This window comes from Protopterus annectens, chromosome 3.part0 (genome assembly GCF_019279795.1).
Source record: "Protopterus annectens isolate FY-2018-M chromosome 3.part0, PAN1.0, whole genome shotgun sequence".
In the NCBI taxonomy this organism is placed as follows: Eukaryota; Metazoa; Chordata; order Ceratodontiformes; family Protopteridae; genus Protopterus; species Protopterus annectens.
Window position 1 is genome coordinate 1497739501 of NC_056731.1, and position 19602 is coordinate 1497759102.

General features: G+C 45.4%; 1 protein-coding gene across 1 annotated transcript in view; it reads left to right on the forward strand.

The window, feature by feature from the left end:
* The window catches only part of ATP6V1H (ATPase H+ transporting V1 subunit H), a gene marked incomplete in the record, with an annotated part of 1920819 nt that overhangs the window by 96986 nt on the left and 1804231 nt on the right, over nt 1–19602 (forward strand). The window contains 1 exon segment of the mRNA XM_044065517.1: nt 1056–1155. Coding sequence (XP_043921452.1) covers nt 1056–1155 — 100 coding nt within the window.

Below are 19602 nucleotides of genomic sequence, written 5' to 3' on the forward strand. Positions count from 1 at the left end.
TTTTTTTTCTTTTTTTTTTATGTTGTTGTGTCTTTTGGCTTTTTCCCGGTTAGGGGTCGCCACAGCGGAACTCCGGTCCGCTAATGATTGGCAGTTGATTTTTACGTACCGAGTTGCCAGCTCTGATGCACAACCTTCAACGAAGGTACACCCATTCACGCATGTCTCCACGCAGAAGACGCTCTAGCTGAGAGTCGAACCGGACAGTGTCTTACTGTGAGGCGACAGTGCTACCGCAGCACCACCACCGCGTTTACATAAAAAAATACCATATATATATATATATATTGTATGTCTGTATGTAGACAGCTCCTAGATCAGCTCAGTCTGGTGAGTTGGAAATGAGGTATTGTGAGAAAGAGGAGAGTGGTTTGAGCTTGGGAGAGTTCTGTCAAACGTGAAATGAGCCACCTGCAGTGTCCAGTTTTGACGCTGAAGTGGATTGATGTAAATCATGAGTGTACATAGCCTTCATTTTTTATGTGTTGGAAAGCAGAAAACAGTTTGGTAAAGGAGATTTGGGAATGTCCAGAAGATTGTAAGAGAAAATAAGGACATTCAGCCAAGAAGTAGATGGACTGCATGAGACACTTGGTTAAGTTGTGTATAACTGTTGAAGAATGTAAGAAAGTGCTGAATCAAGAGAGAGGTGGTGACAGTTGACAAGATACCCGACCACGTGTAAAATGGAGAAAACAGGGTGCTGATGCTGATGGCTCTACCTTATTACTGGCAGGTCTCAGTTGGATGTGAGCACATGCACTCTATATGAAAATCATTCTGAACTCTTGTAGTTGATTCAAACACAGTGATGTCTGTGAAGACTGCATTAAACTGAAATTTAATTGCTCACTTTTCAAAAAGTAGAGAAATCCTTTACTTTCTGCTTTCTCTGCCTATGGCTCTGTGCCATTTTTTTTTTGTTAATTTTGATTTTAAAATAGTCAGCAGGTCATTGAATTGTTTCTGGTATCAGGTAACATTGTTATGTAACTTTGCTTTTTGTGCATTCTTATTTGTATGAGTAATTTTTTCCCCATTCTGTGCATGTTCAGAGGACAGATGATTTCTGCAGAAGACTGTGAGTTCATTAAAAAATTTGAAATAGCCCGTTCAGAAGAAAAACAAGCAATCCTCAGCAATGAAGGTCATCAGGTAAGAGGCGTTTAAATATTCTCAACAACATTTTCAGTAATACAGTTTTTGTAAGTTTTTATTAAAAAAAAAAAAAAAAGTGTTGCCCCTTTTAGGCTTGGGCATGTATTTTCCAGTGTATGTGTTTAGTTTGTCTATGGCCTTGTGTTGTTATCAAGTATGCTCGTAAAAGCATTACTGACCAATATAAATCAAAATTATACACAAAGCACAAAATTATATGGGAGCGAATGCCCAACACTGGAAAGAGAAACGATAGGCACATTTTATGCATGAGTGGGTGTTTGTATAATGTATAGACAGATGTGTTTGTCTATATAAAAAATAACACGCACACACGCACACATGCATATAGGAGTGTGTGTGTGTGTGTGTGTATATATATATATATATATATATATATATATATATATATATATATATATATGTATATATGTGTATATATATATATATATATATATATATATATCTATATATATATATATATATATATATATATATATATATATATATATATATATATATATAATGTGTGTATAATATATATAATCCTCTGAGCTAACTGCTATACTTCCTTGTATAATATATATAATCCTCTGAGCTAACTGCTGTACTTCCTTCAAACATACAGTGGATATAAAAAGTTTACACACCCCTGTTAAAATGCCAGGTGAGACCAAAATAAATCATTTCAAAACTTTTCCCACCTTTACTGTGACCTGTAACCTGTACAATTCAATTGAAAACAAATCTGTTGGGGGGAAAAATAAAAAACGTGTAGTATGCTGGTTGCATAAATGTGCACACCCTTAAATTAATACTTTGTTGTGTGTGCACACCCTTAAACTAACACTTTGTTGAAGCACATTTTGATTTGATTACAGCATTTAGTCTTCTTAGATAGGAGTCCATCAACATGGCACATCTTGACTTGGCAATATTTGCCCACTGTTCCTTGCAAAAGCGCTCCAAAATTGTCAGATTGTGAGGGCATCTCTTGTGCACAGTCCTCTAAAGGTCACCCCACGGATTTTCTATTAGATTTAGGTCTGAGCTCTGGCTAGGCCATTCCAAAACTTTAATTTTCTTCTGGTGAAGCCATTCTTTTGTTGATTTGGATGTATGCTTGGGGTCATTGTCAAGGTGAAATTCCTCTTCATCTTCAGCTTTCTGGCAGATGCCTGAAGGTTTTGGGCCAAAAGTGACTGATATTTGGAACAGTTCATAATTCCCCTCCACCTTGACTAAAGCCTCAGTTCCAGCAGAAGAAAAGTAACCCCAAAGCGCGATACTGCCACCACCATGCTTCACAGTGGGGTGGGGGTGGGGGTGTTCTTTTAGTGATGCAAAGTGGTTTTGCACCAAACATACCTTTTGGAATTGTGGCCAAAAAGTTCAACCTTGGTCTCAACAGACCATAACACATTTCCCCACATGCTTTTGGGAGACTTGATGTATTATTTTGCAAATTTTAGCTGGGCCTGGATGTTTTTCTGTGTAAGAAAAGGCTTCAGTCTTGCAACCATAGTCCAGACATATGGAGAATACAGGATATTGCTGTCACATGTAGTACACAACCAGTACTTGACAGAAATTTCTGCAGCTCCTTCAGTGTTACTGTAGGTCTCTTGGCAGCCTCCCTGACCAGTTTTTGTCTTGTCCTTTTCATCAATTTTGGAGGGTCTTCCATTTCTTTGCAACGTCACTGTTGTCCCATATTTTCTCCACTTTTTGATGACTGTCTTCACTGCGTTCCATGGTATATCCAATGCTGTGGAAATCTTTTTGTACCCTTCTCCTGACTGATACCTTTGAACAATGAGATCCCCTTGATGCTTTGTAAGCTTTCTGCGAACCATGGCTTTTGATGTAGCAGGCAACTGAGTAAATGTCAAGAAAATCCTACTAGGACAGCTGAACTTTATTTGGGGTTAATCAGAATCTCTTTAATTGATGGCAGGTGTGTACCCAAGAAGATTGAATGTTGTAATTAAAGCAAAAGGTGCTTCAACAAAGTATTTAAGGGTGTGCACACTTATGCAACCAGCATATATTGTACATTTTATATTTTTCCCCTAACAGATTTTTGTTTTGTTTTTCAGTAGAATTGTACAGGTTATAGGTCGCATTAAAGGTGGGAAAAGTTTTGAAATGATTTATTGACATGGATTCAGGAAGGCTTACACGGAGTTTAAGAGTAGTGTAAGCCTCCGTGTAAGCCTCCCGATCCAGGAACAGCCCAAACCTCCGTGTAAGAGACAGCTTAATTGTCTCTTACACGGACTGGGCGTGGAAATGCTCAATACCTCATTTCAGCTCAAAGATATGCAAATGAGGTATTTGAGCGATCCAAGAAGCCCAAACCAGTCCGTGTAACGGACGTGTTAGCTGCAGAAATGTACTCAGCTGACAACGGAGTACATTTCTGCAAAATTGAAAACGGAGCTATGTCAGCTCCAAATAAAGGGTGCATATGTTTCATTTAGCATGCCAATGGCCAAATATGTGGCCATTGGCATGAAAAAGTGTTGCAAAAATATGTTAAATAACTTTTTTTTTTTCGTGGGATTATGATGTTTAACTGCAGCGCACACCCGCGCAAACGGGGTGCGCCACCTAAAACTGAAAACCGAAGCTTATAAGCCCACAATTGTGGGATTTATGTATTACATGGAATGTCAATGGAGGGACTAGCAGACCAAAAAAAATATGGCCTCCGTGTAGTGGTTGTCAAGGGGGGGAAGCTCCGTGTAAGATATGTAACTAAGCATTACTAGGCAATCCTATGTAAATGAGGGTTACAATACTGAATCACACTGCCACATAGGTAATGAGCACTTTCTGAGTAGTGTAAGAGTTACAGAAGGGGGAGGAACAGAGTAAGAGGTAGGTGACATCACGGGGGGAAGGATAGAAATAAATGTATCAGATTGGAGGGCAATGTAAGGTGACAGATGACAGACAGACATCAGGGAGAGAGGTGTGTCCCAACAGAACACTAGAAAAGTCAAGAAACAGAGGGTGCACAGTATTCCTACACTCAAACTTTCTTGATATACGTGCATGCGCGCATGTAAGGCAGGTTCAACATGTGGGAGCGTGTTGCAAACCGTTTGCAACGGTTTGCGCGGGCGTGCACGTGTGTAAGGCAGTGTGCGCGCGTTTTACCATGAATCAGCCAAGTTCACACCGTGTAAGGATGTGTGCGCGCGTGTAACACCGTGTAAGGATGTGTGCGCGCGTTTAAGCAACTGTGAGCGTGCTTAAGCTGGTGTGCACATTGCTCCCCCTGAGGAAACAGAGAGGAAACAGGAAACAACCAGAATACAAGGAAACTTCCAGAGGATACTGCTGGAGTTAATTGGTGGAAACATTTGGAAGCAGGCAATTACACAGGCAGACTAGAAGCCCAACCCAGCACTTAAAACACTACAAACAGCAGTGCAGGGTGTTTCTCACAAGAGATACTGCAAGAAAGTAAGCTATCAGAATTGAAAACTGAAAAAAGCTGAACACAGAGCAGAAATGCTAGGGGCTGCCATAGCTGTTATAATCAGGCATAGGCGAATTGCTGAGGGTGGTGACAATGCAGATGCTGACAGACAACCCAGAGTGAGGAGAAGGAGAAGAGTATACAGGCCCAGGGTCACCTACCATGGGTTACATGAGCTGGAGATAGTAGAGCGCTACAGAGTGGACAGAGACCTTCTACAGCAAATTGTTGAGCTGTGCAGGCCACGCCTCACACACAGAACCAACAGAGGGGAACCCATCCCAGTGGAAACCAAGGTATGTGTTGGCCTAAGAATACTAGCAACAGGTACCTTCCAGAAACCAACTGGTGATATGATGGGGATATCACAGGCATCAGCCTCCAGGGTACTGCACCAGTTCCTGGATGCCATGTCAGCACATGTCGGTGATCATGTATATTTCCCCAATGCCCGTGAGGTTGTGGCCATCAATATGCGTCTCTTCCAGCAAATAGCGGGATACCCTGAGGTATTGGGTGCAATAGACTGCACGCACATACGCATCAAAGCACCAGCCGGTGAGCGGGATAGAGCCTACATGAACCGCAAGGGCTTCCCCTCCATCAACTGCCAGGTCATGTGTGATGCCCAGGGCATAATAATGAATGTGTGTGCTGGCTGCCCTGGGAGCTACCACGATTCCCACATCTGGCATCTGACGCAGCTGTACCAATCATTTGCCAGTGGGGACTTCCCACACGGACACTTAGTGGGGGATGCAGGTTACGCACTTGAGCCGTGGCTGATGACACCCATCAGAAATGCACACACACCTGAACAGGAACGCCATAATGAGGCACACGCACAAACACGTAATGTCATAGAGCATGTGTTTGGGCTGCTCAAGTCACGGTTCCGGTGTCTGGACACATCTGGTAGAGCCTTGCAGTACACTCCTATATTATACAAATCTCTCACTAGCAAAACCCCCCAGGAGTGCCCACTTCCCTGCAAAGCCCACTACTTTTCTGTCTCATACCAACTCATAATTCTTTCTAGCATGTCGAAGGGTCAGATGCTGGCGTCCTCTCCTGCCCAGTTGGTGAATCTGGGAATTCTGAGACAATGTTACAATTGCCTCATGTACACGGACAACCCTCTCCTCCTCCCACGTAACACTAACACTTGTGAGAGATGCAGCTATTTAGCCAGACTGGAGGCTGAGCTCTCTCAACTCAGGACTGGCAAGACCAGGCAGGAGGAGAAGGCAACTACACACACCACAATACCAGTCTCGCATAACTCAACCACACCACTGAATCAAACACATAAACACACTAAGACATACTCGGAGGCTCTGAGTAAAAATTTACCTAAACAGCAGAGGCCTCCAAAGCAGACACCCAAGCAACTGCAAACTCAATACACCACACAAACAACACATAAACAACAAAATCAGTGTGCAAAGCAGTCACTGCCCTGAAGGCCAAATACAACACCAAACATACTTGTCATAGGTGACTCCATAGTCAGACACACTGACGTCCCGCTCACCAGACTGAGTAAGGAGAAGGTCACAGTAAGCTGCCTGTTGGGCGCTAGAATCCGCCACATAACGCAAGCACTCAGGTCTCTCAACAGCAGGTACAAGTACGACTCAGTCATTGTCCACGCTGGTGTCAACGACCTGAGACGTACCTCCTTGGACTACATGAAAAGAGACATTGAGGAGCTCTCTGATTATGTAGCCCAGGCAGGTATGACCCTGACCTTGAGCAGTATCCTACCTTCACCTAGAATGATGCCACAATACAGTGATAAGAAGATCAGCTTTGATAATTGGCTTAAATTCTGGTATCATTCAAAGGGGATCCAATGTCTGTCTGCCTGGGATGACATGCTGGACAAGCCACACTGCTTCGCAAGGGACGGCTTGCACCTGTCACCCCTAGGCTTCCGGATATTGGCAAAGGCTCTTGCCACCCCCATAGTGCCTTTTTAGGCAAGGCTCAAATTCTAAACCTACCACCCTAGAACACAAAAAAGGAAAAAAACTAAGGGTAATGCTGCTCAATGCCAGAAGTCTCAATCTCAAGATGCACGCACTCGAGGCCCTTCTCAGTATGGAGAACATCGATATCTGTGCTGTGACAGAAACCTGGTTCAAGGCTCCTGAGAGCACCCCAGCACTATCAGGTTTCACCTCATATCATGCGTTCCGGCCCCAAAATCCGGACAACACCAAGAAAGGAGGGGGGGTGTCCATATTCATAAAGGACACCCACACCTCAAGGTTGGTGGCAACGCACGATGCATCGGAGACCATCCAGGTGCAATTAACCATAGGCAAGACTGCTCTGCAATTTGTAGCATGTTACAGGCCACCCTCTCAAACTCAGGAACCTCACATGGCCTTCCTGAAAACATTGGAATGGATAAATGCATCTCCAAACACCATCATACTAGGTGACTTCAACTACCCTAATATAGACTGGGAACACTACTCAAGCCCAAACACTCTAGCCCAAAGGTTCCTGGAGTTCATAAACTCAAATGCCATGGAACAACTAGTCACCATCCCCACAAGAGGAGAAAACATACTTGATCTCATCATCACGAACATGGGATCACAATGTTCAACACCGGAAGTATACCCCTCACTGGTGAGATCAGATCATAAACTAATCTCGCTGGAGGTCCTCATCCCGCCCCATATGAAATAAAAAAGACCACAGTGAAAAACTTCTCAAAAGCCGACTTCACACTTCTAAAAACTAGTGTGGTCTCCTTTAAGGCCCCTGAGCCAGTGGTAAACATTACTCAAACCGCTGAATCACTTACAAATGCCTTCTACCAGCACCTACAGGACTGCATGGACCAGGCAATCCCAAACAAAACTAAGACTCTTTGTACCAAAGGCAAGCGTCCAGTATGGTGGACCCCAGCCATAAACAAGCTCTACAACAAAAGGAGGAAGCTACTACAAGATAGAGCAAAATCCTTGAAAGGTAAGACACCTTTGATCATTATAAGTAAAAAACTAAGAGCTCTCATAAAATCATCCAAGGCAAATTTTGAGAGAAAAATCGCCAAGGACTCAAAAGACAATCATAAGGCCTTTTTTAGCTATGTTAGAAACCTAGCAGGAAAAACTCCCAGATATGCTCAGAATTAGTTCAAAATGATGTGAAGATTACTGAACCTACACACATTGCCAACATACTGGCTGACAGGTTCAGTGCAAACTTCTCCCAAAAGGAGAGATATCTATACCAGAGGATTGTAGCCCCCCAAACATCTCCAACGCCCAGGTGAGAACTGCTCTCTCCAAGGCAAAAAACACAGCATCCATGGGACCGGATGGTGTCCCCGGCTGTGTGCTCCACGAACTCAATGAGGAATTAAACCCGCAGTTAGGACAACTGTTTAATCTTAGCCTCACCTCAGGATACGACTCCAAGAAGTGGCGACGGCGACTGTGGTCCCACTTCACAAGGGCGGTGCCTCCACCGACCCTGGAAATTACCGTCCCATTAGCTTGACAAGCCTTATCTGCAAAGCCATGGAGAGGATCATAATGGAACTCATAAATAAAGACATAGGGAACTTGCAGACTTCGGATCCAACCCATTTTGGCTTTGTCAAAGGCAGATCATGCCTTTTAAACTTGGTTGACTTTTTTGAGACAGTCACCAAGGCCATTGATGAGGGAAAGGCAGTCCATACAGCCTACCTCGACCTGGCAAAGGCCTTTGACACAATACCCCACTCAGGTATCATCGAAAAACTCATCAGCTTGAATGTAAACCCATACATCACAAGATGGGTTGCAAACTGGCTAAGTGACAGAACCCACAGGGTCAGAGTTGCTGGAGCCATGTCAGACTCAAAGCCTGTCACAAGTGGTGTCCCACAGGGTTCAGTCCTGGGTCCACTCTTGTTCGGCATCTACTTTTCTGAAGTACAAGCAAACACAGGAGGGTTATGGCTGACAAAGTTTGCAGATGACTGCAAACTGGGCCATAGTCAAATACACATCTGACACAGATATCCTTCAGAAGGGCCTCACAGAAACGGATAACTGGTGCCAGAGCCATGGCCTAAAGTTAAACGCCAAGAAATGCATAGTCATACCCTTCGGGAAAAACAAGGTTACCCCTAGCTACCATATAGGTGGCAATCCACTGAGCACAGAAGAAGTCATCAGGGATCTGGGGACCCATGTTGACAGTAGCCTTTCGTTTGACACTCATGTTGCTAAAGTAGTTAGGAAAACCTTCTACATTGCCCACCTGATCATGAAGGGATTCACATCTAGATCAAGGGAGGTCATCGTCCCCTGTACTCATCACTCATTAGACCTATGATTGAGTACAATGCCCCATTCGGAATGTATCTGACCCGACACCTGCAGCAGCTGGAAAGGCCCCAAAAGTTCCTCACCAAAAGGATAAAGGGTCTCAAAAATATGTCTTATGCTGCCCGACTGAAAGAACTCCAGCTCTATTCAGTCTCATACCGCTTGCTCAGAGGTGACCTGTGCCTGACATATAAGGCCATGTCAAACCCAGATTTGATGAATATGCTTTACCTCAAAAAATCTAGATCCCTCAGAACCACAAGGGTGGGAGACTTGAACCTTGACACGGTTATTAATAGAACGTGCTGGAGGGACAGATTCATCACCCAGAGACTCCCTATGCTGTGGAACAAAATCCCGGTACATGTGAGGCAGAGCACCTCGCTGGCCTTGTTCAAGAGGAATCTTGACCAATGGATGGGAGATCGCAGATATACCCCAGGGATTACTTCAGTGTCACTGCTTGACAGAGGCACAGCAAAATAATAGGCATAGTTTTATTCAAACTAAAGGGGTGGCGAAAGCCACATAACTATGGGCTAGGCTTATAAATGCCCTTGGGCAGATAGCCTAGTATGAACCTATGAACCTATATGTGCTATGCTACATAATATGATCCTGCGGAAACAGCTGCAGCAGGACCAGCATAGGGCTAGGCCAAACATACCCCCACCATTGCCAAGGCCACCACAGGCAGAGGGTGACTCGGAGGAGGAACAACCTGACCTTGCCCCAGTAGGCAGAAGGAGGCGTGCCCAGTATGCCCTGGCCTTGGCAAAGAGGCAACGCATAGCACATACACTTGGTCAGTAGGAACACTGGGACTGATACCCGCTCTGACTCACTCATATAGTAACAGGGATGCCTAACATGACACAACCTGCTTCCAAACATGTACAGGGAGTGTAGTATGTGCATCTGACAGAGGCAGCCCTGCAGCACCACCTGAGGCATGAATGCCATGTGTCAAGTAATGTAACACCATGTACCATATGCACACCTGAGGACCCTGACTAACATCCACCCTCACCAATCACAAACCACAAAAACACAAACCCACATTCATAGGTACCACAAGGGATAGGAACCTAGATGTAATGCTACCCAATGCCAGAAGTATAAACAGCAAGATGAGTGCAATGTAAACGCACACAGTATAGAGGATGTAGATATCAGTGCTGTAATAGACAACTGGGTCAAAGCCCACACCCGCACCCTAACACTACCAGGTCACACCTCATACAGGGATGTACATGTGCAAAAACATGGAACAAGCTACAAAACGAGGGTGACTAGCAGTAAATGTCATGGATGACCACACCCCCATGTTGGTACCACAACAAGAAGCAACATGGATTAGCCATGGTCAAATACCAATTGCTAAAACTGCCTACTACTAAATAGCGTGCTGCAGACCACTGTCCTAATAGCAGGAACCGCACCAGGCCTATGTTCATAGGTTCATACTAGGCTATCTGCCCTAGGGCATATATAAGCCTAGCCCAGAGTTTTGTGGCTTCCGTCACCCCTTCAGTTCTAAGGATAATATGCCCATTATTTTGCTGTACCTCTGTCAAGCAGTGACACTGATGTTATCCCTGGGGTATACCTGCGATCTCCCATCCATTGGTCATGATTTCTCTCGAACAAAGCCAGCGAGGTGCCCAGCCTCACATGTACCAGGATGATGTTCCACAGCATAGGGAGTCTCTGGGTGATGAATCTGTCCCTCCAGCACGCCCTATTAATAGCCGTGTTGAGGTTTAAGTCTCCTGCCCTTGTAGATGTGATGGATTTAGAGGTGTTGAGGTGAAGCATGTTCGTTAATTCCGGGTTGGACATGGCCTAGTATGTCAGGCACAGGCCACCTCTGAGCAGACGGTAGGTGACTGAATAGAGCTGGGGTTCCTTCAGTCGGGCAGCATAAGACATGCATTAGAGACCTTTTATCCTTCTGGTGAGGAATGTTTGGGGCCTGTCCAATTGCTGCAGGTGTCGGGTCAGATACATTCTGAATGGGGCATTGTACTCAATCATTGGTCTGATGAGTGATGAGTACAGGGGAACAATGACCTCCCTTGATCTAGATGTGAATCCCTGCATGATCAGGTGGGCAATGTAGAAGGTCTTCCTAACTACTTTGGCAACATGAGTGTCAAACGAAAGGTTACTGTCAACCTGGGTGCCCAGATCCCTGATAACCTCTCCTGTGCTTAGAGGAGTAACACCTATATGGGAACTAGGGGTAACCTTGTTCTTCCCGAAGGGTATGACTATGCATTGTTTAGCGTTTAACTTTAGGCCATGGCTCTGGCACCAGTTATCCGTTTCTATGAGACCCGTCTGAAGGATGTCTGTGTCAGATGGGTTTTCAACTATGGTTCCCAGTTAGCAGTCATCTGCAAACTTTGTCAGCCATAATCCCCCTGTGTTTGCTTGTACTTCTGAAAAGTAGATGCTGAACAAAAGTGGGCCCAGGACTGAGCCCTGTGGGACACCACTTGTGACAGGCTTGGAGTGTGACATGGCGCCAGCAACCTTGACCCTGTGGGTTCTGTCACTTACCAGTTTGTAACCCATCTTGTGACGTATGGGTCTACATTTAAGCTGGTGAGTTTGTCAATGATACCCAAGTGGGGTATTGTATAGAAAGCCTTTGCCAGGTCAAGGTAGGCTGTGTGGACTGCCTTGCCCTCGTCAATGGCCTTGGTGACCATTCTGAAAAAGTCAACCAAGTTTAGAAGGCATGATCGCCCTTGACAAAGCCAAACTGGGTTGGATCCAAAGTCTGCAAGTCCCCTATGTCTTCAGTTATGAGTTCCATTATGATTCTCTCCATAGCTTTGCAGACCAGGCTTGTCAAGCTGATGGGACGGTAGTGTCCGGGGTCGGTGGAGGCACCTCCTTTGTGAAGTGGGACCACCGTTGCCATACGCCAACCCTTGGGTATGTATCCTGAGGTGAGGCTAAGATTAAACAGCTGCCCTAACTGCGGGTTTAAGTCCTCATTGAGTTCGTGGAGCACACAACCGGGGACACCATCTGGTCCCATGGATGCTGTGTTTCTCGCCTTGGATAGAGCAGTTCTCACCTGAGCATTTGAGATGTTTGGGGGGCTACAATCCCCTGGTATAGATATCCCTCCCTTTGGGGGGGGAGGGGGGGAGAAATCTGCACTGAACCTGTCAGCCAGTATGTTGCCAATGTCTGTATGTTCAGTGATTTTTACATCATTATGAACTAATTCTGAGCATATCTGGGAGTCGCCTCCCAGGTTTCCAACATAGCTAAAAAAGGCCTCATGATTGTCTTCTGAGTCCTTAGCGAGTTCCCTCTCAAAATGTGCCCTGGATGATTTTATGGGAGATCTCAGTTCTTTACTCATAATGAGCAGGGGTGTCTTCCCTTCTATGGATTTTGCTCTATCTTGTAGTAGCTCCTTCCTTCTGATGTAGAGCATGTTTATGGCTGGGGTCCAGCAGACTGCACGCATGCCTTTGGTACAAAGAGTCTTTGTTTTGTGTGGGATTGCCTGATCCATGCAGTCCTGGAGGTGCAGGTAGAAGGCATTTGTAAGTGATTCAGCAGCTTGCGTAATGGTTTCCGCTGGCTTGGGGGCCTTGAAGGAGACCACACCAGTCTTTAGAACTGTGAAGTCGGCTTCTGAGAAGTTCTTCACTGTGGTCTTCTTTATCTGGGGTGGGGGCGGGATGTGGACTCCCAGTGAGATTAGTTTATGATCTGATCTCACCAATGATGGGTATACTTCTGGTGTTGAACATTGTGATACCATGTTCGTGATGATGTGCTCTAGTATGTTGTCTCCTCTTGTGGGGATGGTGACTAGTTGTTCCATGGCATATGAGGTTATGAACTCTAGGAACCTTTGGGCTAGAGTGTTGGGGCTTGAGTAGTGATCCCAGTCTATATTTGGATAGTTGAAATCACCCAGTATGATGGTGTTTGGAGATACATTTATCCCCTCCAGTGTTTTCAGGAAAGCTGTGTGAGGTTCCTGAGTTTGAGAGGGTGGCATGTAACCTGCTACAAACTGCCGAGCAGTCTTGCCTACGGTTAATTGCACCTGGATGGACTCTGATGCATCATGTGTTGCCACCAACCTTGAGGTGAAGGTGTCCTTGATGAATATGGACACCCACCCTCCTTCCTTGGTGTCATCTGGATTTCGGGGCCGGAACGCATGATATGAGGTAAAACCTGATACTGCCGGGGTGCTGTCAGGAGCCCTGAACCAGGTTACAGTCACAGCACAAACATCGATGTTCTCCATACTGAGAAGGGCTTCGAGTGCGTGCATCTTGAGGTTGAGACGTCTGGCATTGAGCAGCATTACCCTTAGTTTATTTCCTTTTTGTGTTCTAGGGTGGTAGGTTTAGAATCTGAGCCTTGCCTAAAAAAGGCACAATGGGGGTGGCAAGAGCCCTAGCCAAATTCCGGAAGACCAGGGGTGACAGGTGCAAGCCGTCCCCTGCGAATCAGCGTGGCTTGTCCAGCATGTCATCCCAGGCTGATGGACATTGGATCCCCTTTGAATAACACCATAGATTAAGCCAATTATTACAGCTGGTCATCGTGTCTCTGTATTGTGGCATCATTCTTGGTGAAGGTAGGATACTGCTCAAGGTCAGGGTCATACCTGCCTGGGCTACATAATCAGAGAGCTCCTCTGTCTCTTTTCATGTAGTCCAGGGAGGTACATCACAGGTCATTCACACCAGCATGGACAATGACTGAGTCATACTTGTACTTGCAGTTGAGTGACCTGAGTGCTTGCATTTTGTGGTGGATTCCAGCGCCCAATAGGCAGATTACTGTGACACTCTCCTTACTCAATCTGGTGAGCGGGACGTCAGTGTGTCTGACGATGGAGTCACCTATGACGGGTGTGTCTGGCATTGTGTTTGGCCTTAAGGGCTGTGAATGTTTGGCACACTGACTCTGTGGTCTATGTGTTGCATGTGCTGTGCCCTGTGGAGGCAGTTGTTTGGGTGTCTGCTTTGGTGGCCTCTGCTGTTATGGTAGATCTGTGATCAGAGGCTCCGAGTATGTCTTTGTGTGTTTATGTGTATGATTTGAAGTTGTGATAGTGCTATGTGAGACTGGGTTTGTGGTGTGTGTGGTCACCTTCTCCTCCTCTCTGGTCCTGCCAGTCCTATGTTGAGAGAGCTCAGCCTCCAGTTTGGCTATATAGTTGCATCTCTTGCATGCATTTGTGTTTTGTGGGAGAAGGAGAGGGTTGTCTGTGTACATGAGTCAATTGTAACATTGCCTCAATATACCCAGGTTCACCAGCTGAGCAGGAGAGGACACTAGCAACTGATCCCTTGACATGCTAGAAGGAATAGACAAAAAACTCTTGGAAGACAGGAAGATATCAAGCTCCCCAAACCACATTATATTGCTTGACTGACAATACCTACACATACACCATAGTTTCATAGTTTACTGCTAGGCTATCTGCCCTAGTGCATTTATAAGCCTAGCCATAGTGATGTGGGTATTGCCACCCCTTATAGTGGTAATAAGTGTGCAGAATAGATTCCGAATATTGTGCCTCTCACTTAGTAGTGACACATTATGACCCCCGTACATAATTGAATACCTTGACTGTGCCTCTGTCTAGTAGTGACACAGGGAGGACCCCTGGGGTAAAACTACAATCCCACATCCAGTTGTCCAGACTTCTCTTGAAGAGAGTCAGTGAGGGACTCTGTCTAACATGAACTGGGATACTCTGCTAGAGTGTGAGATGCCTGTGAGTTATGACTCTGTCCCCCAGCATGTCCTGTACATGTATGTGCTGAGGTTCAAATCTTCAGCTCCCATGGTTCTGGTGGATTTGGATTGCTTGCAGTGGAGCATGTCCACCACATCCTGATTGGACATGGTCTTGTATGTCAGGCATAGGTCACCTGTAAGTATGCGGTATGCCACTGAATAAAGCTGGATTTCCTTTAGTCTGGAAGCATATGACATGCATTGTAGACCCCTGATCTCCTTGGTAAGGTACTTTTGGGGTCTCTCCAGCTGTTGCAAGTGCTGGGTGAGGTACATACCAAATGGGGCTTTGTATTCAATCATGGGCCTGATAAGGGAGAAGTATAGTGGTACAATGACCTCCTGTGATCTGGATGGAAAACCCTTCATGATAAGGTGGGCAAGATAGAAAGTCTTCCTAACCACTTTGGCAACATGGGTGTCAAATGAGATGTCACTATCTACATGTGTCCGCAGGTGTCTGATTTGTATTCTGTGCTCAGTGGGTTGCTGTCTATGTATTGATTTGTGGGTACTTTGTTCCTCCCAAAGGGGATGACCACACATCAGTTGCAGTCAGTTTCAGGCCTTGAGTCCGGCACCAGCTATCTGTCTTTGTGACGGCATTCTGTAGGATGTGTGTGCCGGCTGATATATTCACTTATGGTGCCTAGGTTGCAGTCATCTGCAAACTTTGTCAGCCACAACTCTCCTATGTTTGCTTTCACATCTGAAAAGTAAATGCCAAATGAGAGGGTTCCCAGGACAGATCTTTGTGGGACACCACTTGTGACTGGCTTTGAATCTGACAAGGCACCTGCAATGTCGACTTTATGGGTTCTGTTTCTTAGCCATTTTGCAAACTACCCTGTGACATATGATTTTATATTTCAGCTGTTGAGCTTGTCTATGATGCCTGAGTGGGGTATTGTGTCAAAGGCCCTAGCCAAGTGCAGGTAGGCTGTGTGGACCGTGTAGCCCTCATCAATGGCCCTACTGACAGTATCAAAATAGTCAACTAGGTGCAAAATGCAGGATCTGCCCTGTACAAAGCTGAACTGGGTGGGATCAAGGGTCTGTAGGTCACCAATGTCTCTGTTTAAGAGCTCCATAATGACTCTTTCCATAGCTTTGCAGACAAGGCTGGTTAAGCTTGTGTGGTGGTAGTCCCCAGGGTCTGTGGAGGCATCTCCTTTGTGGAGTGGGACCACTGTTGCTGTACGCCAGTGTTCAGGTACATATCCTGTAGCAAGGCTAAGGTTAAATAGCATTTGTATATACGGGTTTAGCTCCTTCTGGAGTTCACATAGCACGCAGCTGGGGATACCATTAGGTCCCATTGATGCTGTGTTCTTGTCTTTGCTGAGTGCGGCTCTCACATGGACATCTGAGATGACAGTGAGGTTACATTAATCTGTGATAACTATCTTCTGTTGGGGGTGAGGGAGGGGGAAAATTGCACTGAACCTGTCTGCCAGAATGTTGCCAATATCTGTCAGGTCACTGAAATATATGTTGTTGTGTACCAGCTCAGAGCATATCTGAGGGTTCCCACCCAGGTGTCTGACATAACTGAAGAAGGCAGTGTGGTTATCTTTATCGTCTTTGGTGTTTATGTCTCAAAGTTGACCTTGGATGTCTTTATGAGAGAATGTAGCTTTTTACTAGTGCTGCTCACAGCTGCCTTCCCTTTAGGAGATGTAGCTCTGTCTTGCATTAGTATCCTTCATCTGTTATACAGTTTGTTTATGGCTGGGGTCCACCAGACAGGCCACATTCCCTTGGTGGAGAGGGTCATGTTTTTATTTGTGATTGCATGGTCCATGCTATCTCAGAGATGTCCGTAGAAAGTGTCTGTGAAGGAGTCACCATTGTGTGTTGTGGTTTCCACTGGCCCAGTGGGCTTAACAGATACCATCTCAGTCCAAAGAAGTGTGAAGTCAGCTTTTGAGGTGTTTGTCACTATACTCTTTGTATTATACTAGCACTGACACAAGTGTAGACAATTTCCCAGAATACATCAAACAAAACGGACATGCAAAATGTAACACTTCCACAAGAGGGGTAAGCATACTGGATGTGATAATCAGAAATATGTGTACTGGATGTCAAGATGAGAAGTGTATCCCTCACTGGTAAGACCAGACCATAGAGTAATCACACTGTAGTTACACATCACGACCCCAGTCCCTGGCCAGACTACCACAGTGAAACACATATATAAAGCATAGCTTGCACCCCTACAAACCAATGTGGAATCCATGAAAAGCCCTGTGCAGGTCCAGAATATGGGACACACTGCAGAACATGTTATACAGGCATACCATGAACACAGCCAAGAGTGCTTGGAGTCTGCAATCACAAGCAACAAGACACAATGCCATACACCCAGGCATCTGGCATGCTGGACACCATAAATTACTAAACCATTGAAGAGAATGAGGAAGCTACCACATGATAGATCAAACATGAAAAGTGAAGTAATCAGTGAACACTAGTATGGCAATAAAATGTGTCCACACATACAATCCACTAAGGCCAGGCAAAACAAGTAGAATCTGTGAATCCAGTGGCAATGTGACACCTGTCCCAAGTACACACACAACAACAACTCACCCCAATAAATACAAATGTATGTGATAGACGCAACCAGGTAGCCAAACCGGGGCCTGAGCACCCACAAATCAGTACTGTCAAAACTAGTCAGGAGGACAAGGTAACCACATACACCACAAACCCAGTCCCACATAGACCTACGACTGTAAACCAAACACATAAACACAAAAACATTCCCAGAGGCCCTAATTACAAACACACAACATCAACACAAGCCTCCAAAGCAGACACCCAATAAAACAAACTCCAGACATAGCACATGTAACACATAGTACACAAAGCTGGTGTGCCAAACAGTCACATGACAGAAGGAGAAACAACATGCCTGATACAGTTGTAATAGGTGACTCCATAGTGAGACATGCTGCTGTCCCAGGGATGGCTTGCACCTGTTACCCATGAGCGTCTAGATATTGCCCAAGGCTTTTGCAAACTACAGAGATCCTCCCGTAGGCAAGGCCAAAAAGAGCAACCCACCACCATAGAAAACAAAACTGGAAAGAAACAGAAGGGTAATGCTGATCAATGCCAGATGTGTAAACCTCAATATGCATGCTCCTGAGGCCCTCCCCAGTATGGAGAACATTGATGTCTGTCCAGTGATACACACCTGCTGCAAGCCTCGTGACAGCACACCAGCACTACCAGGTAATACCACATATCATGTGTTATGGCCACAAAACCTGTAACAAAACATAAAAGGAGGGTGAGTATCCATATTCAGCACAGACAGCCATACGTCCAGTTAACTGACAATGCCTATGTCATTGCAGTCCACCCATGTGCAACTACCTGTACGCAAGACTGCTGTACAGTCTGTAGCATGCTACAGACCACACTCTCACACACAGGAACCCCACCCCACTGTCCTGAAGACAGTGGACAGTATGAATGTACCACCAAATACAAAACAAGGTACACACAAATTACCACATAGGTGTTAACCCATTACATACTTCACATGTAATGACGGACCTGGGTACACAAGGGGATAGATATCCTGCATAGGACAAACATGTGGCTGTAGTGTTAACAGAAACAATCCATATACCAACCTAATCATGAAGGTTATGACATCTAGATAAGGGGAGGTCATTGTGGTTCTGCAGTTATCCTTCATCAGCGTTACAAATGACCACAACAGTCCCTGTGGGGTGTACCTCAGCAGACACCTCCATCAACTGTAAAGTCCACAACAGTACCTCACCAGGAGTATCAAAGAGCTTGAACACATGTAATGTGTTGCCTGATTAAACAGAGTGCATCTCCACACACTGCCATGCTGGCCACCCAGACGCAAGCTGTGCCTGATGTAGAAAGCCATGTCCAAGCTGGAATCAATGAACATGCTGCACCTTGTACAATCTGAATGGCAGTGAGCTATGCACATGAGGGACCTGAACCCCAGCACTGACATACATAGGACAAGCTGTACTGCATTATCCATAACACAGAAGCCACCCCCACGCATGAGTAAACTACCAGTACAGGTTATCATAGAGTCACTCATTGATTCTCCTCAACAGGAATTTTAATGAGTGGATGGGAGATGGTAGGTTTACCCTGGGTATCAATGTTATGTCACAGGTAGACAGAGGCACAGTATACTAAACAAGACATATGTCATGGCAAACTACACTTACAATGTGTCGAAGGACAAACACACTCTCTGACTAGCATTAGAAATGGCCTAGGGCACATTGGTAGTGTTTGCCAATGTACACCTATGTTGTGGAATACACTACTGATGTTGGATGAGGCTGTTGTAAGTAGTTCATATCCGAACATAATGCAACATGGTCAGATAGGTTCATAGGTTTATACTAGGCTATCTGCCCTAAGGCAGTTATAAGCCCAGCCCAGAGTTTTGTGGTGTACGCCACCCCTTATATGGAAACAATACTGTGCCCATTAGTTTGTCGTGCCTCTGTCCAGCAGTGACACAGAGACGGTCCCCGGGGTAAACCTATGATCTCCCAACCACAGGTAAAGATTCCCCTTGAACAGAGCCAGTGAGGTGCTCTGCCTCACATGGACCGGGATTGTATTCCACAGCATAGGGAGTCTCTGAGTGATAAATCTATCCCTCCAGTATGTCCTTCTTATATCCCTGCTAAGGTTTAAGTCACTTGCCCTAGTGGTTCTGGTGGATTTGGCGATTTTGAGGTGGAGCATGTCCATTACTACTTGATTGGACATGGCCTTGCATGTCAGGCACAT